Below are 27,315 nucleotides of genomic sequence, written 5' to 3'. Positions count from 1 at the left end.
TGTGTGTGTGTGTGTGTGTGTGTCTCTGTGCGTGAGTGTCTCTGAGTGTGTTTCTATCTGTGTGTGTGATGTGTGGGTGAGTGTCTGTCTCTTTGTATGTGAGTGTGTCTCTCTGTAAGTGTCTCTCTCTCTCTCTGTCTGTGTGTGTGTGTGTGTGTGTGTGTGTGTTTCTATCTGTGTGTGATGTGTGGGTGAGTGTCTGTCTCTTTGTATGTGAGTGTGTGTGTGTGTGTGTGTGTGTGTGTGATTGTCTGTCTCTTTGTATGTGAGTGTGTGTCTCTCTGTTAGTGTCTCTCTCTCTGTATGTGAGTGTGTGTGTGTGTGTGTGTGTGTGTGATTGTCTGTCTCTTTGTATGAGAGTGTGTCTCTCTGTTAGTGTCTCTCTCTCTGTATGTGAGTGTGTGTGTGTGTGTGTGTGTGATGTGTGGGTGATTGTCTGTCTCTTTGTATGAGAGTGTGTCTCTCTGTTAGTGTCTCTCTCTCTGTATGTGAGTGTGTGTGTGTGTGTGTGTGATTGTCTGTCTCTTTGTATGAGAGTGTGTCTCTCTGTTAGTGTCTCTCTCTCTGTATGTGAGTGTGTGTGTGTGTGTGTGTGTGTGATTGTCTGTCTCTTTGTATGAGAGTGTGTCTCTCTGTTAGTGTCTCTCTCTCTGTATGTGTGTGTGTGTGTGTGTGTGTGTGTGTGTGTGTGTGTGTGTGTGTGTGTGTGTGATGTGTGGGTGATTGTCTGTCTCTTTGTATGAGAGTGTGTCTCTCTGTTAGTGTCTCTCTCTCTGTATGTGTGTGTGTGTGTGTGTGTGTGTGTGTGTGTGTGTGTGTGTGTGTGTGTGTGTGTGTGATGTGTGGGTGATTGTCTGTCTCTTTGTATGAGAGTGTGTCTCTCTGTTAGTGTCTCTCTCTCTGTATGTGAGTGTGTGTGTGTGTGTGTGTGTGTGTGTGTGTGTGTGTGTGTGTGTGTGTGTTTCTATCTGTGTGTGATGTGTGGGTGAGTGTCTGTCTCTTTGTATGTGAGTGTGTGTGTGTGTGTGTGATGTGTGGGTGATTGTCTGTCTCTTTGTATGAGAGTGTGTCTCTCTGTTAGTGTCTCTCTCTCTCTCTCTCTGTGAGTGTGTGTGTGTGTCTCTCTGTCTGTCTGTGCATGTTATTCTCTGTGTGGCCACTAGTGGTTCTCACATTCATTTAAGTGATATATAAATGAAACAATAAGAATAAAATTAGAAATGTATTATTATATTATAATTAAATTAAAAATGTAAAATTAAAACAAATCATTTTCTAAAATAAAAGCAATCAAAGTAAATCACCTATTTAAAAAAAATGACATTTGATTTTAACCTGCATTAGATTGAGTTATAATGACTATCTTCAGAAAGAAAATCACATTTTTACCAATCATTTTATTCATAAATCACTTATTAAATCAATCTTATAAATGTAAATTAAAACAAATTCATAATTAAAAACAATCAATCAAAATAAAACATTTATTAAAGGATGAAATATTGAATTTGTTAACCTGCATGTGACCATTAACTCATAGATACTTGCGCATGCTCATATTTTGTGTTGTTTACAATAAGTTTGGGAATGAATTGAGAAATATCAGCATCACCATAAACCTGGAGAGTATATATTTGTGATTTTAAAATCCTAATTTATAAATTAATATGAGCTTTTCTCTGCTCATGTAGATCTTGATGCTTTCAGTGTCATAATCTAATAATCCAAATCTGATCTGTTTTAAACTCATATCCAGTAATCATAAGCATTGGGGAAATCTCACTGGTTGTGTATCTGCCGCCGCCTGCTGTTTAAACCCAGAACTGCGTCTCTCTCACGGCCGTGTGTGTGTGTGTGTGTGTTTTCAGATCCAGCCTCAGGAGATCAGTCCTCCTCCCACAGCTAACCTGGACCGCTCCAATGATAAGGTGTATGAGAACGTGACGGGGCTGGTGAAGGCCGTCATCGAGATGTCCAGCCGCATCCAGCCGGCTCCGCCAGAGGAGTACGTCCCTATGGTGAAGGTCAGCAGCCTGCACTGGGCATACTGGGATGATCACATGACCGCTGTGTGACGTGTGTGTGATGAGCTGCTCTGCTGTTTCCTCACAGGATGTGGGACTGGCCCTCAGGACGCTACTGGCCACGGTGGACGAAACCATCCCAGTGTTACCGGCCAGCACACACAGAGAGGTGAGGCCGGCTCACATCACTTCTCCTGATCGGCCAGAGCGCATTTAAACATGCTGGTCGATCAGAGTGTTTTTATTATCATTTTATTTGAACACATCTCTTTTCTAAAGTGTTTTATGATGCTATTAAGGCCAAAAATAATTAATACATTTTTGAAAATTATGTTAGACGTTGCTAATGGTCAGATTATTACTGTTGTAAAAATAATATTTATTAAATGTATTATAATTAAATATTAAATAATTTTTATAATAAATATCATCATCATTATACTTAATACAAATATTAAGAAAAAAAGATATTTTATACTGTAAAATCGAGTATTTAATATTGATATAATAGTTTTATTTTAGAGTACAACTGTAAAAACATTTAATACAACATTTGGTGAGAATTTTTAATAATTATTATATATTTATTTCATAATTATTATAATCATTATTAAACTTGAATACTAGAAATATTAGGAAATAAATAAGATTACTACTGTAATATTTCACTGTAAAATCAAGTATTTTATAGTAATAATAATATCGAAAAATAGTATATAATAGTAATAATAAGTTTTATTTTATAGTACAACTGTAAAAACATTTAATAAACTTCTTGATGTCTGTTTTTTTATTTTGCTTTATTTTTTAAAGTCAGACTAAAAATTGTTTATAATAATTATTATTATATATTTTATAATAAAATATTAAATAATCATTTTTATAATAAATATCATCATCATTATACTTAATACAAATATTAAGAAAAAAAGAAATATTTTATACTGTAAAATCGAGTATTTAATATTGATATAATAGTTTTATTTTAGAGTACAACTGTAAAAACATTTAATACACTTATTGATGTTTGTATTTTGTTTGAAGGACTGCAACATTTGGTGAGAATTTATTTCATAATTATTATAATCATTATTATACTTGTTCATAGAAATATTAGGAAATAAATAAGATTACTACTGTAATATTTCACTGTAAAATCAAGTATTTTATAGTAATAATAATAATATTGAAAAATAGTATATAATAGTAATAATACGTTTTATTTTATAGTACAACTGTAAAAACATTTAATAAACTTCTTGATGTCTGTTTTTTTATTTTGCTTTATTTTTTAAAGTCAGACTAAAAATTGTTTATAATAAGTATTATTATATATTTTATAATAAAATATTAAATAATCATTTTTATAATAAATATTATTAAAAATATAGTAATAATAGTTTTATTTTACAGTGCAACTAATATTTGGCCTTCATTTGTTAAATCATAAAGCTTTAGTCAGAAAAGCACCGGGATTAAGCTCATGTATTCCTGCTCTGTGTGTGTGTGTGTGTGTGTGTGTGTGTCAGATTGAGATGGCGCAGAAGCTGCTGAACTCTGACCTGGCGGAGCTCATCAGTAAGATGCGTCTGGCGCAGCAGTATGTGTTGACCAGCCTGCAGCAGGACTATAAGAAGCAGATGCTGACCGCAGCTCATGCCCTCGCTGTGGATGCCAAGAACCTGCTGGACGTCATAGACCAGGCCCGGCTGAAGATGCTGGCCCAAACCCGGCCGCTCTAGCTCCTCCAGGATGGCTGGATCATCACTGAGGGACCACAGAAAAAAAGCTACGTTTAACGTCACAGAGCCGTTTTAATAGAGATTCTTCACCAGGAGAGGATATTGCAAACATATCTTTGTTTTATAACCGTTAGAAGCGTCGTTCCGTTTTATTTTGTATCCAGAAATGAAGTCGGTCTTACTCAAACCTGCAACTGGAACTCGCTGAACTCTGAGCCGGGGTCGCGCTCGAGGGCTCTCCAATCATCCAAAGGCTTGTTTTGTATATGGTGGACGTTCATCGAGGGCTTGAGCTCAACAACATCCTCTGAGAAACTCAGGGGACGCTCTCGTGTGCACAACACATCGCCAAACCACACTCGTATTTTGTACAGGAATCACAGATATCGTATGAACGCGCTTGACAAAGAGGGGGAATCGCATTATATTACCACAGGGACAGAAGCGAATATAGTCACATATCAGTCACTTGAAGCACATATTGGTAAATTGATATAATCAAAGCTGCCTTCTGATTTCATTTCAAGAATTCTGTAAAATCATGTTATTTTTTACCACACACACGAGGGTTGAATCGACCCCTTTGAGTTTGGACTTTTGTGTACAGAACAATCGTGAAATCCATGTTGTCATTGATATAAATTATTCTCAGGAAGAAGCAACTGTACAGATCTTTTAACTAATAAAATCGTATCATTATCTTTAGCTCTATTGCCCTTATTTCTCCTTTTTTGGGTTCGTAATAAAAGGTTGAACTGGTAATGATTGGGTTTTTACATTTTCATTTTGCTTAAAAAAAAGAAAGAAAAGTCGCCGCCTTAAATTAAGTACAATCAACTTGGAGGTTTAAAGGCACAATATGTAAGATTTTTGGATACCACTAAAACAGTGTTGTAGACATACATTATCCCAAATGTTTCCAAGAATGGGGCGGCAAAAGCAGGACCAACACAATATTAGGTCATAATGTAATGCTTGTTTTGGACTGCTCCATAAGTTGTGTGACGAATGAATCAGGTTTCAGGCCCTCAAAAATGCATGAGCCCACCCAGGCTTCAGAGCAAACTGCTTAAATCCTTGCATCCTCTAGAATATTAATAACGTTTACAGAGCTGATTCTGGACCTGTGAGGCATAGAACAGAAGAAGAGTAAGATTTTATGACATTTTATTTATTCACTTCGTTTATCAGAACACAAAAGGAATGGGGATTTGTTTCAGCTCCTGTACAAATGGCGCGGGGTCTGCAAACAGCTCTTCAAAGACGAGCTTCATCAAGGCAGTTATGTAGTCTGTAAATATAGGGTACAGAAAGACATGTTATTATGGATATTACTGTTGATACACAATCGTCGTCTTAAGACAGAAGTGTCCAAAGTGCGGCCCGGGGAGGAATTTCTAACGGCCCAGCTTGTCTATTAAAATTAATCATTTGTGGCCCGCCATGCATAATTTACAAATCGTGCAGTTTCACAATGTCAACACAAGGTGGCAGCACTAGATTTTAGGTCAAAAGCAGAAGGAAACAGCGCTGCATGTGCACAGAGCGCGACACACAAGCTCACACAATGTGTTTACTGGCTGAGTGTCTCGATCACACGAGCACTAAACACAGGGTTCCTTACGGGGTTTGAAAAGTATGGAATTTGATTTGAGTAATTTCCAGGTCTGGAAAAGTATGGAAAAAATAAATCAGAGTATGGAAAAATATTTATGTTTCCAGACTATTATCCCTATTTCATTTTCTAAATATAAAATTAATTTCTAAATGTATATAATAAATATATACACAATCGTTTTTTTCAATGAATGAAAAACTTGTAGCCAAGCTATGGCAGTAAAGGTCAGACCTGGTGTTCCTTCCTTTCCTCAGTTCAACAGTGGTTAACACAGCACTTTGTAGTTTGAGAAAGCAAGTTGGGTTTGAGGATAAAACATGGTGTCGATGGTGGAGTTCTTAAAGGAATAGTACACCCAAAATGAAAATTTGTCATTTATTCACCCCCATGTCTTTCAAAACCATGAGACTTTATTATATTAATATTTTTTATATTTTAAATTTGAGAGATTTTAGTCCCTTTTATTAAAGGATTAGTTCACCCCAAAATGAAAATGTCCTAATCATTTACTCACCTCAATGCCATCCAATATATCCATGCCTTACTTTCTTTAGTGAAAGATAAATTAAGTTTTTGAGTTGGTTGCCATTTTGGATGGCATTGGGGTGAGTAAATGATTAGGACATTTTCATTTTAAGGTGAACTAATCCTTTAAATATCTTCATGTGTCCAATATTTCCAAGATTAACAAAATTCTTATTAGTTTAGAATGACATGAGGGTAAGTATATTATGATAGAAATTTCATTTTTGGGTAAATTAATAACCCTTTAAAAAAATTGTGACTGATTTAGCATTTTGATCGTTAAGGTCACAAAAGGCAATATTTTAATATAGGATTTCTAAATATTAGATAGCCTACATAGAGGTTTTGACTCAGAGTGTAACAGACTTGTCGGTGCCGATGGCATTGTGGGTAAGTGCGTCGCCATGTAGTAGTGCTGTTGTGCTTCGGGAGACCCGAGTTCGAGTCCTGCCTCATGGACTTTTCCCAATCCCGCCCCCTCTCTCTCCCGCCTTACTTCCTGTCTAGCTACTTTCCTATCCTAATAAAAGGCGAAAACGCCAATACTAAATCTTTATAATGTAACACTTGTTAGCAGTTGAATTTGAAAACAATTTATCAGAACAAGTTAAATATGGTCGGAAAAATCTGTAGGGAAGTCTGGAAATTCGAGTCTGGAAAAGTCTGGAATTTTGAAATGAAAATTGTGTAGGAAACCTGTAAACAGCCGGTGAGAAGTGTTGGCGTTCGGCACACAGGTCTCCGGTACGAGCTGCACATCTCTGAATTTTTTGAGATTTAATTTAGTTTAAAACCAGTTGAAACAGCTCTGACTCAAATCAACAACACTAACGTGCAAATCAGGAGAAACACTGAGCCTCTTCATGAGAATACAGTCTAACTCAGTCATAATATTTAAATTAACCCTTGGAAGGATGGACGGATGGACGGCTGTTTATATGAATGGATGGATGATATAAGAATGGATGGATATATGGATGGAATATTGATGGATGGATAGATATATGAATGGATGGATAGACTGCTGTATATATGGATGGATGGATAGATAGATAGATAGATATATCAATGGATGGACAGCTGTATATATGGATGGTATATGGATGGATGGATAGATAGATAGATAGATATATCAATGGATGGACAGCTGTATATATGGATGGTATATGGATGGATGGATAGATAGATAGATAGATATATCAATGGATGGACAGCTGTATATATGGATGGTATATGGATGGATGGATAGATAGATAGATAGATATATCAATGGATGGACAGCTGTATATATGGATGGTATATGGATGGATGGATGGATGGATAGATAGATATATCAATGGATGGACAGCTGTATATATGGATGGAATATGGATGGATGGATAGATAGATAGATATATCAATGGATGGACAGCTGTATATATGGATGGTATATGGATGGATGGATGGATGGATAGATAGATATATCAATGGATGGACAGCTGTATATATGGATGGAATATGGATGGATGGATAGATAGATAGATATATCAATGGATGGACAGCTGTATATATGGATGGTATATGGATGGATGGATGGATGGATAGATAGATATATCAATGGATGGACAGCTGTATATATGGATGGAATATGGATGGATGGATGGATGGATAGATAGATATATCAATGGATGGACAGCTGTATATATGGATGGATGGATAATATATGGATGGATGGATGGTATTGTGGGATTACAAATTTATACATTGTTATATCTAGGTTCAAATGTAATAGAATATAACTGAAAACATTATCTATATTTGTGTTTTACATTTTGAAGTAATCTTGAGGAAATTCTAAGGAGATGCCGTCAGGCTGTGTAAGTGGTTGAGACATTAAGTCTTTTGTCTTTATGCACTTCCTGACTATTTACCATGACAAGTTTAGAGCAATACTGCCTGAGTGATTGGATTAGCATCTATGCGTTTGAATAGTTATGCTGATTAGGAGTAGGTGATACTCTGTCTGGGCAGGTTTTCCCAAAACCTGTATATTTAATTAACATGCTTTGTTCAACCGCAATGTAAATCCCTCCCCCTTTGGAATGTATATAACCTATCAGGTGTACTGTTAAATCAGACTGTTTTCAGACGACCTGCAGCACAGAGAGTTCTCATTAAAAAGAATCACTTCTGTCTTAAATCCGACATCTCCTGGTCTATTCTTCAAGAAACAACTGAAGTTCACAACAGAATATGGATTAGGGCTGAACGATTAATTGCATTTGCGATAATATCGCAATATGATATAACGCGATTTCCTAACCGCAAAGGCTGCGATTACAGTCTGGTCATGTGACACGCGAGAGTAAAGTCTGCAGAAGAAGCATCAACTTGGCACGTTACACATATCATATGCCTGGCCTAAAAGGAAAAAAAAAACTGTTTGTGTTTGATCTATCTAATATTGTGTTGTTCATACTATAGGCTACTATCATCTCTCCAATAATTCTGGATCGATTCTGAGCTTAGATTTGAATTGCAGGTGCGCGGTGGCGCTGCGTGTGTTTTAGAAACACCGGTTTTCTGATTGCTTCCATTATCTCTCTCTCTCTCACACACACACACACACACGCACAAACCATAAAATAATATTTCATAACGTTTGGAACGGTTGACGGCGCGAATCGCAATGACATTCGCAGGCTTCTTTGCACAGGATAAGCGCTGTGAGAAACTTTGCTTTGATGTCACGCTTACAGTGTGTGTTCTCGCCCGCCGGTATTTTCCTTACAAATGCTCAACGAAGGCTTCATTCATGTCGTTAGAAACTCACTGACAGAAGGTTTTCCATTTCAAATGCTCACGCGGCGCTTTGTGAAGAGTGCTCGCAAGCACGCGTCTGTGCGCGCATCAAAATGCTTTTATGACACAAAATTATTTTAAACACCGTCAGTAATGTCTTAATGAATTAAACAGACAGGGCAAAACATCTTATATTTCAAAAGAGATCTGTGCATTAGTGTGAACGCAGGTCTCCCGCTGTCTATGATGATGTCATTAATAATCAAACAACAGTAAAGCTGAGAGAGAAAAATCACTCACAGTTCAGACACTCTTAAAAACTGAAAGCACTCTTTGTTCATTGCTTGGAATATGTTTTTTTGTTTCTCTTTATGATTTACTACTTTATGTTTTGCAGCTATATTAGTTTATACATTTAAAGTTATTAACATGCAATTGTTTTAATTAAATTTGTTATAATGTGTAGTTATTTTAAAAAGCTTATGATTACATATATCATAATAAAAAAACATATTAATTATTAATATTAATCTTATTAATTTATTAAAAACTTAAAAAGGAAAAAGTTCAAGAATTGTTTTGGAATCGGATCGTGAGGTACCAATTAAAGATTTCCACCATTACTATACAATGATGTATTGTTGAATAATACAGAAGATAACGAGTTTAAAAAATAATCGCATATTAAATCGCAATCGCAATATTGGTTAAAAAAATAAAAATAAAAAAATAATCGCAATTCGGATTTTTTCCAAAATCGTTCAGCCCTAATATGGATGGACAGCTGTATATATGGATGGATAGATAGATATATCAATGGATGGATAGATGGATGGACAGCTGTATATATGGATGGATAGATAGATATATCAATGGATGGATAGATGGATGGACAGCTGTATATATGGATGGATAGATAGATATATCAATGGATGGACAGCTGTATATATTGATGGATGGATGGATGGATGGATGGACAGCTGTATATATGGATGGATGGATGGACAGCTGTATATATTGATGGATGGATGGATGGATGGATGGACAGCTGTATATATGGATGGATAGATGGATGGACAGCTGTATATATTGATGGATGGATGGATGGATGGATGGATGGATGGACAGCTGTATATATGGATGGATGGAGAGGTATATATGGATGGATGGACAGCTGTATGTATGGATGGATGGAGATGTATATATGGATGGACAGCTGGATATATGGATGGACAGCTGGATATATGGATGGATGGATGGATGGATGGACAGCTGTATATATGGATGGATGGAGAGGTATATATGGATGGATGGACAGCTGTATGTATGGATGGATGGAGAGGTATATATGGATGGATGGACAGCTGTATGTATGGATGGATGGAGAGGTATATATGGATGGACAGCTGGATATATAGATGGACAGCTGGATATATGGATGGACAGCTGGATATATGGATGGATGGAGATGTATATATGGATGGATGGATAGCTGTATATATGGATGGATGGATGGATGGATGGATGGACAGCTGTATATATGGATGGATGGATGGATGGACAGCTGTATATATGGATGGATGGATGGATGGACAGCTGTATATATGGATGGATGGATGGATGGACAGCTGTATATATTGATGGATGGATGGATGGATGGACAGCTGTATATATGGATGGATGGATGGATGGATGGATGGACAGCTGTATATATTGATGGATGGATGGATGGATGGACAGCTGTATATATGGATGGATGGATGGATGGACAGCTGTATATATTGATGGATGGAGAGGTATATATGGATGGATGGACAGCTGTATGTATGGATGGATGGAGAGGTATATATGGATGGACAGCTGGATATATGGATGGATGGAGAGGTATATATGGATGGACAGCTGGATATATGGATGGATGGAGATGTATATATGGATGGATGGAGAGGTATATATGGATGGACAGCTGGATATATGGATGTATGGAGAGGTATATATGGATGGACAGCTGGATATATGGATGGATGGAGATGTATATATGGATGGATGGACAGCTGTATGTATGGATGGATGGTTGCACAACATCGAATCTGGCCCCCTTTTAAAAAACGTTTGGACACCCCTGTCTTAGGATCATATCAAATGCATCACTGAGTGTAAAGTGTGTGTGTAAGTGTATGTAAATAAAACACACCATATGAAGGGGCAGTTTTGAGTGGCTTTGCTGTGCTTTCCCCCTGTGACCTGGTGTTTTCCTGCTCACACACTCCATTTTCATTGTAGTGCATTGCAGCAAGATACAACCTGCATTACAAGAACAACACACAAGTTACAACATTACACACTTCCAGCTAATCGTGCATCTACACATTTCATCTCATAAGGTGCCATACCTGCACAACATCCCAATGAAAGGAAATACGACATTCTTGGGGGCGAAACGCAGGCTCACACTGTGAAAGGCCTGTAGTGGAGATGTGTGGGGATGAGGACTGAGCTTCCCCACGTCCTTCAGGACTCGCTCATTGGTCAGGATCTTCTCCACTTTGTGCAGAGGCATTGACCCTTGAAGGACACACGGTGAGCTTCATCTGAACTTGGGTCACGTTATAAAATAATACAATTCTGATGCATACCTGGTTGGAACCACTTTCTGGGATCTCTAGACACTCTGTCTGGATGTGCACATTTCGGGAACACCGGGTTCTCATGGATGTGTTTATTTTGGATGTGGTTGATCAGGGACGTCCACTTGGCCACCTTCTCAGGACCAGAAGTAGACGACGCAGCACTCCAGTATACATGACTCTTCATGCTGCGCTTCCAGTTCCTCACAATCCCACAGCCCTTTTGTTGGGAAAGTTTGTCCAGCTTTTTAGACAAACCTGCAACAAAGTATGAATAGTCATAAACATATTACACAGCATTAAAGATAGGGCTGGGTATCGATTCAGATGTTCTGATTCGATTTCGATTCGCAAGCTCTCAAATCGATTCGATTTCGATTCAACTCAATGAATATAGATTTAATTAAAATAGCCTACTATATTTATAAAAAAAGAACAGTGAACATGAGTTTACAAGTGGGTAATTAAAAAGAAATTAAGAGCCACAAACCTGTATATTAAACTCTTTTTATTTTAGGTACACTTGGGTAGGCCTACATTAAAACCCATCTCTATTTTTATATCTATATTTCAAATGCATACAATTATGTTAAATACAATACAATTTTGTTTTTATGGACATTTTGATACACTTATTCTAAAACTTAAAAAGAATATTGGATGATTTTCAGCAATTTTCAGTAAAGGACAAGCATTTCTTGCGATTTAGCCGACCGTCATTCAGTTTTTATGGAGGCCTTTTCCTCCAGGGGTGTCTGAGCTTTGATTCATGCCCCGGATGATGCATTATATTTGGTCACTATCTCTGTTATTTGCGTGCCTTCCTTAGATGCGATTGCCATTAGATTTTATCTTAACGACAAGCATATATGCGATACCGGGCAGGATCGACTGGAAACCCCCGAGGAAAAAAAAAAAATCGATTCTTGGCCTTGAGAATCGATTTTGAATCGACCACATTTTAAAAAACGATTAATCAAAAACATCGATTTTTTTTTGGCCCAGCCCTAATTATAAACGGTTTCAACGGCAACAACATAAACAAACGTTACTGCGCATGCGCGATTTTGTGGCCCAAACTTAACTTCCAGTAGACATCCGCAAAGAATCAATAACAACAGAGGCTACGTTTTCTTTCTTATGCGCAATCATCTTTCATTTTAATTGTGCAACATTATCTTAATTTACATGTTTTTATTGTTTCAGCATGTTTATTATAAATAATCTCCCATTTCTGTCTGCAATATAGAGGGGGGGGGAAAACGCCCCCCTTAAAGGGTTAGTTCACCCAAAAATGAAAATCATTCAGTTATTAATTACTCACCCTCATGTCGACCCTAACACGTAAGACCGTAGAGAAGAAGAAAAATATCTTAAGTTGTGTTCTGAAGATGAACGAAGGTCTTACAGGTTTGGAACGACATGAGGGAGAGTAATAGTAGTTTTTTGGGTGAACTAACCCTTTAAGGACCGTGTAATGCCGTTTTCTGTACAGTATCTATAAATGCTTGCGTGCTCGCCTTCAATCATGCAATGCATCGGAATATGTTTCTTTGTTTCATAATATAAGATTAATGTTGGGAAAGTTAACTTGTAGATAAAGTTCCCAATTTGAGATTGATTGTATATGAATGCATCACAAAAAATCCCGTGCTCTATGGGCACTGCCATTAATAGAGGACAAAGCGAAAGTTGTTTTGCATTCCGTGATAAAGCCACATTTAAATATTTTGCGGGAAACATAAATGCGATCAGTTATCCAGATGGCGACCACTTGAGGTGAAGAAATGTAAACTCGCCGTGTCCTGATTGGCTGATGATCACGGTGATCGCATGTTAATGCCAAGTGTAAACGCAGCCAGAATAAGTTCCTCTAGAGTAGATTATTTCTGATAAGCAAAATAAATAAGTAAATTACATTAGACGCTGCTCTCGTATGCTGGATATTAATGAAGCATTTAAGGCGTTTTGGTGAGTCGCACACACTGTTTTTGCGCTGGTGTCATATTCTCTCTGCTTGATCGTTAACCTTTATCATGTTATCCAAGAATAGTACGTCAAAAATGTGTTTCTACTGAGTAGTGCGCCATACTATCCCCTTGCCAGACCGATAAAAAAAACACAGACCGGAAGTTAACTTCGGGCCAGGCGTGTAAGCGTTGCAACGCGCCTGCGTCCGATGAAACCGTCTATACGCCACAGAATATATAAAGCTTAAATCACCTTTTTCAAAGTGCCCCACATCGTAGAGCTGTGCGATATTGCGCTCTCTGAGAAACGTCTGTATCTGCGGATGGCGATCCGTTATGATGTACTCCACCTCCAAACGGTTAGACTCCAGATGATCTAGACATCGCTTCAAGCCCTCCTTCTCCATGTGGCTGCTACCACCTACCTCGTTACTCTGGGTGTAAATTACAATTAAAAAGGCATAAACCTACAAATCAATATTTCACAATATAATAAGTTTATGATATAACATAAGTTTACCTGAACAAGCTGCATGTCAAGAATGGTGTTGCTGGCCAAGTGCATTAAGCTGTAGCTGCCGCACTTGCCGGAGTGCCCTGAAAAAAAAAAAAAAATGTTGTTTGCCCATATCGTGTCCACACCAGTCCGAACTCTTGCTGTGTCGTGCTGGTTTTGTCTGTCCAGTGCAACACAAAAATTATAATCAGAAGAGTCCAGGGCCCTCATTTATCAACAGTGTGTAGAAAACGTCTATATTTTGTCCTACGAATGAAATTTAGAATGTGTCTGAGTACAAGAAAATCCTTATTTATCAAACATGCGTACACAGTTCTAATGGTGCATTTTTCAACCGGATGCGAATTAAGCAAATAAATTGCGCTATTCGCGCGAAGTTGCATGCTTGAACATTTTGAGTTTACTCGCTTCATTCGCGCGTGACATTCACTGCACAACAGACGCGAATTCACGTCATGGGCGGGGCTTCTGCCAGCGGCACGTCTCGTTGAGAAATGGCTGATAAGGGCTGTGTTTACACGTCTTTTTTGTAAAAATACTACTGTTAATGTGGGACAAAATGTCGTTTTTTTTTCAGGCGATAATGTAGTTGTTTAAAGCTCAAATATGTGGTTTATTTATATAAAGAGTGCCTATTTGAACATTTTATCTGGTGTTTTCGGAGTTGTGAGCTCCAGTGGATCAGCGGCACTCAGCGCTCATTAACCCCAGCGAGAGTAGACTTTCCTCGGCCAGTCCTTCTGCCGTCTGCCGCTGGCTCTGATGTCTCTGTGGCTATAATTCGTCTTGTAACGGCCGATCTTTGGTCACCGAGCGCATCTCAGGCTCAGCTCTCCCGTCTCTGCAGGACATCTACACCAAACGCTGCAGAGGTAGAGCTACTAAAATCATCAGAGACATTAATCACCCTGCAAACTCTCACTTCACCCTGCTGCCATCTGGTAAGCGCTTCCGTAGCCTGATGGCAAAGACTGAAAGACTCAGGAGGAGTTTCTTCCCCCAGGCCATCAGACTCCTGAACTCAGTCACGTGACTTCACTTCACCCCCGCACACACATAAACATCCAGTTTAAACATTAACATCCACATACTGCCATTGCACTGCACTTTACTTTCCTATTGTTACTGCATAACAACCTGTAATAAACCTTGCACATTATACTTCTTTATATATACATATATATATATTTATGTTAACCACTTATTTCTAAGTCTACAGTTTATCTCACTTATCATATCCACTTATTTTTTTATATTTTTATATTTTAATTTTTATATTTGTATTTTTATCTTATTTCCTATTTTTATCTTTTACTTGATTTATTTATAATTCTACTTATGTTAATACTTTTTATTCTAATTTTATTCTATTTCTATTTTAATTTCTTGTAACTGTTATTTGCACTGTCCATGGAGCGGACCTGTTTACATTTCACTGCCAGTTGTATATTGTGTATATAACTGTGTATGTGACAAATAAAACTCTTGAATCTTGAATCTTGAATCTTGAACATGGATCTATAATTAGTTCCCTGGCAAATCGTTTAGGCAGAGGACAAAGTGAAGTTTCATAACTTTTTTATTTTTAGGCTATTTAACTTTACGTTACAGTTGTAGCCGACTAGCACTGACTTTGAATGTTTGACTGAATTGTTTGCTTTATTTCATGTGTAGCTTATTATACCTTTTACTTATACTTTTGTATTATTGATCATACATAAACTTTCATTTAACAAAAAGAGACTGGGTTGTGTTTCGTGTCATTTAATGTTATCACAGTGATAATCATATTCACACTTGTCTGAACCAGATATTAATATATGATTAATTTAAACCATATGATTTTCTCCTCATTGTTGTCACTACTAGAGCAAGTTCCTGATTGGTTAACGCGGTGCGAATATCCGCCAAAGTTCAGATTTTTCAACTCGCACAAATCACGCGTCACACACTCAATTCACTAAATTTGCGCCGTGTCATTCATGTGAATTGCGCCGCAGAATGTCTACTTGCGTCTTTACATTGACTTAACATGTAAATCACTCGCACAAAACGCTTCATTCGTATCCAGTGTGAACGCACCATTAGGCACATGAGTAAGCAATCAGTCCTCAGAACCTGCACAGAAATCCCTTTATCAATCCAAGCCAGCAGAAGATTGTGCGTACATGCATCTCCACCCTGACATCACCATATATGGAGCATACAACGCCTAGCTTTACTATGCATATCCTCATCTGCATATCATTTCCATGCATATTCCCATCCACATGACACCATGTTTAACATCGTCAAAGGTACAAGACATTGAAAAATAGCATAAATGCGATTTGTGACCCTGGACCACAAAACCAGTCATATGGGTCCATTTTTGGAAATTGAGATTTATACATTATCTGAAATCTGAATATGCTTTCCATTGATGTATGGTTTGTTTGGATATGGCAATATTTGGTCGAGATCAATCTGGAATCTGAGGGTGCAAAAAAATCTAAATATTGAGAAAATCACCTTTAAAGTTGTCCAAATGAAGTCCTTAGCAATGCATATTACTACTAATACTACATTTATGATAGATTTACGGTAGGACATTTACAAAATATCTTCATGGAACACGATCTTTCCTTAATATCCGAATGATTTTTGGCATAAAAGAAAAATGGATAATTTTGACCCATACAATGTATTGTTGGCTATTGCCACAGATAAACCCGTGAGACGCAGGACTGGTTCTGTGCTCCAGGATCACATTTGTGCCTTACACTGTACATTGCTGAAAATCATCCAATATCATTCATGTTTTAGAATAAATATATCAAAATATCCATAAAAACGAAATTGTATAAAACACGTGTCATCTAAAGTTAGAGTTAGAGTTGATTCATTCATTTCCACAGGCCGTATTTTAATTCAAAATATTAAATTCCTTTTAAACAATTCAAATCGAATCAAATTCATGCTGTTTTGCTGGTAATGTGAACAGATATTTTAGGATGTATAGGCCATTTTGAATGGAAACAGGCCTACTTATTTATTGCAGTGTAAATACAATTGTCTGACCTGGCGCATCACTGACAAAGTATTTTAAAAAGGAAACGTGAAAATCTTAGGTTTCTTCCAGTTAAAGTGGTATTTTTCATCATTTTGTGACGATGCCTTTACACAAAATCAACACCTCCGTGCAGCCGCGGTTGTACAGTAAGCTCTTATCATTGGACCTATTCAAACCGGCCAATGAACCGTTCGACCACCGAATCCCGCAGTGTCTGTGATATCGAAGTAAGTGTGCATCACTGATCATCGTTCTCGCTAAAAATATGATAGTATGCAGTTTAGTTTAAAAGGGAATTATTGGAAATAGCCTATATTTAATCCTTGCGGGCATTAAAACAGGCGTCACAGGAAAAGTGATCAAAAGTTGCACATCCACATCTAAATTCATATAATGCGTGTTTAACTTAGTAGCTCATTTCAGTGCATATTGCCACTAATGAAACATTTGGAACATTTGCATTAATGTGTAAAATGAAAACAGAGTTTAAAATGTTTTACTTTTCTCACTCTAGTAAGAGTTTGTACACATGGTAGGGATGGGCGATATGGACTTAAAAATGTATCCCGATATTTTCTAGTATTTATTGCGATAACGATATCAATGACGATAAATGTAGTATCATTCCCCATGTTTTTGGATACAAGTGAGAGCTGCATGCAGACTCAGAAAAACAAACAATGATCTTTTCAGAAATGGAAAAGTTGCAGATATAATTGTCTTCTGTAAAAGTGCAGGTAATGTTTAAATAGTGCAACTGTGCTGTAAAACATCACACAATACAAACAATAATAATTCAAATCAATGACAAGTTTTACGTGTAAACCGATTCTGTATTTATTCATACACTCATGGTGCAAACAGTGGTAAAAATAGCAGAGACAGCAAAAGTAATTATCCCAACCATGTCTTCAGATTACAAAAAAGTTACAAATAATGATTTAATGATAGAACTTCAGTAATTTGAGTTGATAAGAAAATAATACCACGAATTCTTCAACTAATAAAAATAAACTGCCCTAAGGATTAATGAGCTTCTGGGTTCATGAATATTAATCACGTTGTCAGCGCTCATTCAAACTGATTTGCTGAAATAAAAACACAGTGCAGCCAGCCAATGAGATTCCCGTTTGTGCATTCGTTTCTTCCTGTTCATGAAAGGCTGAATAATTCCAAATAAACGCCATTATTTTACAGGAAAATACAACAAAGGGTATTATTTACATGTAGCACGTCAATTCTGTGTGGTATAAGACTCTCTCGCTCTCTCTTTGAGTGTGTGTGAAACACTGAGCGCTCTCAGTCGCGCGCCTCACACTAGTGTTTACTGTGCGTCAAATGCACTGCGCATTCATTGAGATGAACTGAAATATTGTGCTTTACCGATCGATTGAGACAGCGTGAATCTCTTAAGCGCTCAGTCCAAGTGCTCAGCGAGTGAAAATACATCTGTATGTACAGGTTCAGATTGCCCTCAGGTGCCCCTCGTTTAGCTATGAACTCTTCCGCAGCTTTCACTGTTTTCGCTCTGCACGTGAGATGCGGATTCAGTGCCGCCGCTCCCATCGCACGGCGCTTAGGGCACCGAGAGCAGCCGCCGTGGGCACCACAAGAAAATTCTCTCTCCAACCCCCGTTCAGCCATACAAAGTGATGAACGCAGCCACTGCGGCCATAATAAAGTAATAACGGCCAGCGGCGGCACTGTGCGGATGGGTCGCGCCATCAACGAGGCTTTATCGTTATTATCGCGGGAAGACAAATTCTTATCGTGGGGAGAATTTTTACCGGTATATCGCAAACGATAAAATATCGCCCATCCCTAACACATGGCTCAGAGTTTTAATGCAGATATTTGTTTTTATAAATCACAACTTGTGCGTTGGAAGTGGCGTACGCCTCTTTCAGGCCGGTTTTGAGCATACACACCGGTTATAAATGAGGTCCCTGATCAAGACATAATAATTACTTGTAAATATAAACATACCCCGTTTATCAGCCCTCATATCTCCAGCAACTGCGACCTTTCCCCCTTCCTGCAGCTTCCTGAAAAGATGGTTCTGATCCAGGTTCCACTTGTGTACTATAGCAGGCTCTAAGTAGTTCCTAGCATGCCTCTGAAATGCATCATAGTGGATGATCTGAAGCTGCATGGCCTTGCAAATCTAAGAAATTATAAAAAGCATTACAAACTACATAATACAATAACAGTGATTGAACTGGAAATATGCTCCGAAGGGTAGTACCTTTTCAAACTGAATGAAGGATGCACCACTGAAGTATGTGGCTGCAGACACCAGAAGGTTTCCTACAGGAGTACTTCCAATGACCGGCTGACTCTCCCACTTCCTGTGATAACTGCACTTTGGACAAAGCTGGGTGAACGCCACATAGGTGCCCATTCGTCTACACTGAACATCACACTTTGTTTTGCAAAGTGGACATGTGTCAAATAGCTCCCGGAGGCAGCTTTCAAAAACAATGTATTTTGACACATTGTATGTGGTCTGTTGACTAAAACAAGACAAACAAGTCACTTTTATAATGTCACATCGCCAAAATAAATGACAAAAATGAAAAAGCGGTGTAAAATGTACCTTGATCCTGACTCGCCCGTAACAGCAGAGTCGCCTGCGTTATATGTGGAATCATGTGGTTCAAATCTGTCTTCCTCTTCATCGAACTCAAGACGAGGCCTTTTGCATGGTGTGAAGTTGATGCGAGTTGAAGACAATGGTACTGTGGGTAAACTGGGAGTGGTTTCAGCACCGACATCAAAAGAAGAAACCTTAGACTGGGTGCCTGCAATTAAAAGGAAAAAGATTGTATTTTTACTCAAAGTATTATGATAATGTAGTCCTAATACATAATATCTAGTGTTTAACATGCAGCACTTAAAGGAACACTCCACTTTTTTTGAAAATAGGCTCATTTTACAAGTCCCCTAGAGTTAAATAGTTGAGTTTTACCGCTTTTGAATCCATTCAGCCGATCTTTGTATCTGGCGGTAGCACTTTTAGCATAGCTTAGCATACATCATTGATTCTGATCAGTCCATTAGCATCTCATTCAAAAAATGACCAAAGACACTTTCAATATTTTTCCTATTTAAAGCTTGACTCTTCTCCAGTTACATCGTGTACCAGAGCCATGGTACGGCCGCGAAGATCCGCGACTATTACGCAGGAATGAGAAAGTAGTTCCTAGCCATATAGGTGTAGAAAATCGCAACTTTTCAGTTTCAGTTGGTCTTAGCACACGAGGTAACTGTAGAAGAGTCAAGTCAAGGGGCAACACAGAAGTCGCGCATTTGAGGTCAATTTTTATAGAAAATGTCAGATGGTTTGTCTCGATAAGACCCTATTCCTCGTCTGGGATCGTGCAGAGCCTCTGGAGCCCTTCCTTTGAAACTGCATTGATTTGGACCTGGAGAAAAATCCTGGAATGTTTTCCTCAAAAAACTTAATTACTTTTCGACTTTAGAAAGAAAGACACGAACATCTTGGAAGAGATGGAGGCGAGTAAATTATCAGGAAATGTTGATTTTGAAGTGAACTAATCCTATAGTGCATTTCAAATTGAATACATGAACACTGTTGCTGCATGTGTAATACCTTTGCTCCGTACGCGCGTGTCCTTTAGTGTACCCCAGGACAGTTGTGTGCCAATGGATCGTGTCTTTTCTGTACTGTCCGTTTGACATTCAACATCACGACTTCGGGGCGAAGGGGGTAATTGTTCTGAACCGCGGCCCTGCTGAGATGTACTCTAAAAGAAATACCCAACACAAGTAGTTACATCAATTGCATGTTAACACACTGTCAACACATTTATATCCAAATGCATAATAGGTGACCCAAGGGGTCATATAATGCATACAAGTTAATATGATTCTTTAGTGTCAAAATGAAAAGTTTGTAATATACTTTGATTAAAAATTCTCATTAGTATTGTAAGAAAACACTAATTTTACCTGGTCAAAAACAGCTCTGTTTTCAGCAAGCAATTTCAGTGCATGTGTCTTTAAATGATAATGAGCTTTGCTCACCCCGCCCCTCTGTTCTGTGGCGCGTTTTGACATAACACACATGGAGTGTTGCCTTGACAACAGTTGAAGGTATATTTTGGAGAAAGAAAGGTAACATCTGTGCGTGTGCAACCGTATCAATTTGAACCGGAGTCGGATCCGGAACAAGATGACGGCCCCAACGAAGTTCGACAATTAAGGTTCGAACAGGACGTTTCTGAATGGTTGGTTAACGTAATGTCACTTTGATCTATCTTTGTATGTACTGGCAGGGTAGCGTAGTGAGTAAGGCTGAGCAATTTTATCGATTCTGCGATATAAATTGATTTTTTTTCCCCAAGAAAGTATCGATTTTTAAGCTGCGAGTATCGATACATTAGCCTGGATGCCAGCCGAACTTAGCCCCGCCCACAACATTTTTACTCGGGCAGTTCGGTCTGGACTTGATCGGTAGAGAAGTAATTATGCCCGAACAGAAACTGTTCGGACCAATGAAATTGTCAGGGCGGGCTTTAGACGATGATGGACAGATGATCAACAGTATCGTAATCATCCACGTCATCAAAGGCACTTGGGTTGAGTTTATTCTAATCCTAAACGGAGAACTTGTTCGTATATGCTTTCACCTTTACTATTTCTCTCAGAAATGATGATCGTGTTGGTAAGTAAACTCTGTGTATCCTTAAATTCTTTTTTTACAACACCGGCAAAGATCGTTTACACTCATCTTTTTCTTCTAACGTTAGGCTACTTATTCCAGCGTGCGTGCAGGAACAGGGTTGCCAAGTTTTTACAACAAAACCCGCCCAATTGCTAACGTTCCTCAAAACTAGCCAAAAACAAGCCCAATAGCTTTCCAGGGGGGTTCTCCGGGAAAAAAAGGCATTTGGGGGATAAAATGTGTTATATTGGCAGGGCTGGCAGCTAAAAATCGCATTCCTGGGTCTGTATATCACATAATTGGGGTCGCTTCAACCCGCGGACATGGCAACACAGTGCAGTTGAGTTCTGTTGACATTTGACAACTAACGTTATACGTCGCTCCGTTGCTCTGATTGGTTGTAGGTCTATCCAATTGAGGTCTTTCTTGGTTGAAACACGCCCCATAATCACAGCCCAACGGAGCAGTATCAGACTCATATTCTGACTAGAATTGAGTATGACGACTTCAGGCTATCGATACATAAGTCCCATTCAAATCCCCGTGTTTACCCCCGTTCGCGTTGCAGGAAGAGCGATTTGGTCAGCCAGCCGCTAGTGTCGCTGTAGAGCAAGTTACCCGTACTATTAACTTTACACAGACGCCGACGTCTACCTCTTCCTGTTTACGGAGTCAGATTCTCAATTTTCTCAACACATTTTTTATTAATTTTGTCCAGCATTTGCAAGCTGTAGACTCTCTGTCCAGTCAGAGACATATATTGTGTAATTGATGTTTTTAGTTTTCAATTAATTCAATCCAAGTAAATGGAACACTCACAAGATGTCACCAAAATCACTCTGTCCCCTTTAAATCTTTCAGAAAATGATGCAAGTGTATCGAATTATATCGAATCGTATCGTTGGCTGAATATCGTGCTATATACCGTACCGTGAGCTGAATATCGTGTATCGTATCGTGAGATTAGTGTATCGCTACAGCCCTAGTAGTGAGATATGAATGCTATGTGTTTTAGGGCTGCAACGACGTGCGGACGCCACTACGAAAATACGTCGACATACGTGAAATGCGTCGCATTATTTACGTTCTAGAATAATCTAGAATAATGGCAGCTTCTGCTCCCAAGCATAGTTAAAAATTATCATTTATCAAAGACTTTAGTTTAAACAGTATTTTAAACAGAAGCCGAATAAAACTTTGTTCGCTCTGTAACGCCGTTTTCACACTGCACGCCCTAGCAAGCTGTGCGTGTGGAGAACGGGAGCCGCGCACGCCCTTGTGCTTTCACACTGCCAGTGTTTGTCTCGCGCAGCTGAACTACAGACGAATATTGTCCATTCAGTCACATTTTCCGGTGTTCTTCTCTGACCCGAGTACGTCTCCTGCTTTGATTTATTATGGGCAGCATATATCTGCTGCAAATGCGACCGGGTTCCCCCCTGTCCCAAACACTGTATAGGTAGTTTACATGATTAAAGTAACATTAAAGTTGAGATATGCCTCTAGTTTTAATCATTTAAATTAGGGCTGGGCAAATTAACACGGGGGTGATTAATTTTTTCAGCTGAACGCATTAAAAACATTTAACGCAAATAACGCAGTGTCCGTTTTTATATCAATTTTTGCCTAGCGTTACATGATCATGCTCCTATTCATGTAAATGCTTCCAAGCGCGACACAAGAGAACGTGCTGTGTGTCAATGTCCTGTGTGTGTGTGTGTGTGTGTGTGTGTGTGTGTCAGTGTCCTGTCTGTGGCTGCGTCTCATGTCAGCTAATCGAGGGACACTCTGACACACACACACACACACTCGACGCACAGACAGACTCAGTTTCCTGCTCACATCGAGTTCTCATTTGCTCATGAACAAACAATAACAACAACAGAGAATTTTGAGTATTCTCATATTAGGAGTCTTAAATTAGTTAAATAACGTCTTAAATGAACTTAAAGAGTTGTGAGGAAATGAGATGCATGTTCGTCAGCGGCCGTTCTTAAAGTGACAGGAGCAGGATTGTAGCTTTAATGATGATTCATCTAGATTTCATTTATTATTCATGCAGTTAAGAAAGGTGTTTGATAACTATTACATTTCTGTATATGTCTAACACGGAAGGCCATAGGTAAAAATAACATTTATTATAATGGGTTTATGTAAAGATTGTTTTAAGTTCACTTAAATTAAAAGTTGTTTTTTTAAAGCCTAATAAATGTTGAAATTGGCAGCTTTCAGTTATACTGTAATGTAACGTCATTAATGTTTCATAGAGACATTAGTATCAGTGATACTGGCCTTCATTCATAAATAGATGCCATTACAACACATTTAAAATATGCTGTCTTTAAATACTTTCTACATTAATTTGGAGAATAACTGAATTTACTACAATATCAAAATATTAAAAACTTGCGATTAATTACAGAAAAAAATGTGATTAATTAGTTAATTATTTTTTAATCGATTCCCAGCACTAATTTAAATTAGTGTCTTTGAAGTTTGGGCAAAAACTTCTGGCAGCTTTAGTCGTTGTTTATGCACATGTCAATCTTCAAAATAGACGACTAGTTATACATTAAGCTCCTGTATGTGAATGTTTTGCAGATAAATACAAGTGCATTTTCGTTTACTATTGACACAAATCAATGATTGAGTAAATCATACTCAACTATTATAGTAAACAACATTTCCTAATTAGGCCTACTCTGTATACATTTTATGATGAATAGTATCATTAATTATACATACTGTTTAAAATGCTTCTTGTGTTCATATATTTCATTATAAAAATGGCATAAGTACACTACCCTTCCTGAAATACAATTAATAGTCATCATTCATTGATTTCATGTTAAAATAATTTACAAAAAATTCACTACCCTCTTTGAAAATACAATAATCAGTAAAAAAAGAATCAGATTAATCTGGAAAAATAATCGTTAGTTGCAGCTCTAATGTGTTTACTGATGTATACTTTAGTTCATTGACAGATTGATGTTACAGCTAATGGTCATAAACAACAATTTTGGTAAATGCAGGCTTGTCAGTGACGCGTAACGTTATCTATGCAGTCACCACAGGAATGTTTCTAGCACAGAATTTGTTGTAAATTAATGTATTTATGTCCAGTGCAGTACGAAAATGTTTAAAGAAAACATTCAAGTACATATTGTAACTACATTATCAACCATCTACAAAAGTAAGCTTAGTGTGGTGTTACCACGTTAACAGTTTGTAATAACACAATAACCATAACGCGTTGTCCATTATAAACGTGTGATTATGAATTATATTGAGAATGGCATACATAGAAAGCATGTCGTAATACCCTGTAAACTTTAGCCGCATTCATCGTGAAGCGATTTGCAAAGATTAATATAAAGGTTAATAAAACGTTACACTTACTGCTACTGGAGGTGCAGCAGGAACACGAATAGTTGGTACCGATCCTTTTTTCAGGAGCAGCTTCTTAGCAAAACCTGCTTTATACTGACCCTCGTTTATTAAGCAGTCTGGTGAGAAATGATTTGCGCAAACATGACACCATCGACATTGATCGGGGGGAATATTCCCTTTGAAAACAAAACTCAGCCACTGCGTCTTCAGCGGGTCGGATCTAGGAACATCAAAATGACTGCTGTGTTCGTTTTTACACCCAAGAACAGAACACCACAATCGCTTAGACGCCATTCTGCTCCAGCGTATCCAAAATGGCGGACTATGATGACCGTGTGACGGCACACGATCAGACGGCTCGATTTGAGACAGAGGAAAACATAAGAAAATTAAAAAAAAACACTGGATGGATTTTTATCATTATAGGATGGCTGTGTACAGACACTGCCAACACACACTCAACTTGCATGTAACATATGACCCCTTTTATAAAAATGTATAAAAAATATCACAGGACAACGTGAAATTCCATTAAATAAAAACACAATGTCCAATAAAATCCTACAGGATAACCTAAAATTCCAATAGGATTTTTGACAAGGGATTTATATCCAAACTTCTTTTTTTCATAATAGGTGACCACCGTTTTTAGAAATAGGGCTTATTCAACTTCTTTCCTACATTTAGATATGTGGGCAAATGCATTTTTGAGCATGCATTGTTTTAGTTTGACAGGGTCGCCGAGACGTCGCCGCTAGCTTAGCATAATGAATGGAATCCTATGTGGCTAGCATGTCCCGAGTAAAAGTGATAAAAAAAACACCTAGTTACTTCTTGTGGTATTCACAACGAGTACAAATAGCGATGCAGATTAAGACAGGCGATTTCCTAGGCAGAACTTGGGACTATATTATGGGGAAGCACAGGCGAAGCACTGCTACTTGGGCGCAGAGATATCGCACTCGCACAACACATGGGATCCCACAACTTCCGTCAACATACCAGCTGGCTATTTTTCATACAGTACATGAATGGCGATGAACATGGCTGATTTTGTGAGAGACGAAGAGGGTTACTTCTTAGATAGTCAAGATCCAGAACCATACCTCTATAAACCAGAGTTTTCAGAAGAGGAGCTAACGTTACGCCTGTGTGCTTTGGAAAAAGAACGACAGGAGGAGGAGGTTGCGATCGCTCAACATGAATGCAATGTCATATATGTCAACATATGTACATAAACATTGAAGACTGTTCTGCTACTTCCTTTGGTCAAACTGCTTGTAACCTTCTCTCTGCTAGTTATATTAAAACTCCTGAGTCAAACATACTAGAGGAGGCTAACTTTATTTGAACCGTCTATATACAGCTTCTCAGCATCTAACGTTATCTTACAACCGAATAAAGACAAACAAGAACATAAGGAAGAGCAATAAAAGACAATAACTTACATGTGCACTTTGTTCTGCCTGTACTTTGAAAATTGATGGGACGGCCGTATCTTTCAGACGTAATACCGTCTTTCGTGGCCCATATCGCATTTGTTCAAAGTAGTCCCCCGGTGCAAAATGCTCTTCGCAAACACGATACTGGTTAATTTTGTAGAGAGGCGTTGCAGTACAGATATCCAGAGCAGCTAGCCATTTATTTCTCAGTTCCACATTCGATGGTATTCTGTGAAACATTACATTAGTGTATGTCCGTTGCTTGTTCTCACAACCTTTTACTATGCAGGCGATTACCATGTTTGCTGTAACTTCTCAAAATAAACAATCCAAAAGATAAGACACTCGGTGCAGGTCACACCGGTATGTTATACTTTTTCCCCGTTTTTTGTCGCGTTGCACGCCGGTATGTTGACGGAAGTTTTGGGATTTCATGGGTGCGTTCCATTCGACAGGGTCCCTGCGCCCTGTTCACTGCTCCCTACGCCCTGCGCACAGTATATCAGTTGAAGTGGACTTCGCTGACAATGCTTCTCAATTCTTATTTGTGCATCCTCGTTTCCTTTCCTCGCCAGAGTTGCCAACTCTCGCGAGACAAATAAGCAACCGCAGCTTCAAAAACAAGCCCAATATTATTATATTATTTATTATCATCAATATTAATCGATAATTGAGCCTGCAACATATTAAACTGAAACCTCTCGGAGCTTGAAAAGCAAAAACAGATGTGATTTTACAAAAATCCTCAAATTGCAATAAAGGACATGCAATATCCTCCGATCAGCTGTGAACAGAAGAGGTTTTGAGATGGAAAAAGAGAAAAAGTGACATGAAGGCCAATTATGGTAACCCGTAGTCGGAGTTAGTGCACACATATTGGGGGCAGTGAGTAGTGAACACACACACACACACACACACACACACACACACACACACA

General features: G+C 38.3%; 2 protein-coding genes across 12 annotated transcripts in view; one reads left to right on the top strand and one right to left on the bottom strand.

The window, feature by feature from the left end:
• The window catches only part of ptk2aa (protein tyrosine kinase 2aa), a 155,918-nt gene extending 151,447 nt beyond the window's left edge, over window positions 1-4,471 (top strand). For all 9 annotated transcript variants that reach the window (XM_079828402.1, XM_079828404.1, XM_079828400.1 and 6 more), the window contains 3 exons: window positions 1,869-2,024; window positions 2,113-2,193; window positions 3,554-4,471. In XM_079828402.1, the coding sequence (XP_079684528.1) occupies window positions 1,869-2,024; window positions 2,113-2,193; window positions 3,554-3,766 (450 nt within the window). In that variant the 3' untranslated portion in view covers window positions 3,767-4,471. The remainder of the gene's footprint in view (window positions 1-1,868; window positions 2,025-2,112; window positions 2,194-3,553) is intronic.
• A 414-nt stretch (window positions 4,472-4,885) lies between these two features.
• LOC307133354 (uncharacterized protein) overlaps window positions 4,886-27,315 on the bottom strand; it is a 30,364-nt gene continuing 7,934 nt past the window's right edge. Inside the window, exons 1-11 of one of the 3 annotated variants that reach the window (XM_079828411.1) lie at window positions 26,385-26,957; window positions 20,470-20,623; window positions 19,453-19,657; window positions 19,102-19,369; window positions 18,843-19,020; window positions 13,808-13,884; window positions 13,541-13,721; window positions 11,327-11,575; window positions 11,084-11,255; window positions 10,885-10,994; window positions 4,886-5,057 (exon numbers count right to left, since the gene is read on the bottom strand). In XM_079828411.1, the coding sequence (XP_079684537.1) occupies window positions 4,954-5,057; window positions 10,885-10,994; window positions 11,084-11,255; window positions 11,327-11,575; window positions 13,541-13,721; window positions 13,808-13,884; window positions 18,843-19,020; window positions 19,102-19,369; window positions 19,453-19,657; window positions 20,470-20,623; window positions 26,385-26,678 (1,992 nt within the window). In that variant the 5' untranslated portion in view covers window positions 26,679-26,957 and the 3' untranslated portion in view covers window positions 4,886-4,953. Of the gene's footprint in view, window positions 5,058-10,884; window positions 10,995-11,083; window positions 11,256-11,326; window positions 11,576-13,540; window positions 13,722-13,807; window positions 13,885-18,842; window positions 19,021-19,101; window positions 19,370-19,452; window positions 19,658-20,469; window positions 20,624-24,945; window positions 25,242-26,384; window positions 26,958-27,315 lie in introns of those variants that run through there. The other 2 variants (XM_079828412.1, XM_079828413.1) reach the window with 2 other exon arrangements.

This window comes from Gobio gobio (genome assembly GCF_949357685.1).
Source record: "Gobio gobio genome assembly, chromosome: 11".
NCBI lineage: Eukaryota > Metazoa > Chordata > Actinopteri > Cypriniformes > Gobionidae > Gobio > Gobio gobio.
The sequence above is the reverse complement of the archived record's forward strand: the minus strand, read 5'-3'. Positions and strand labels throughout refer to the sequence as shown.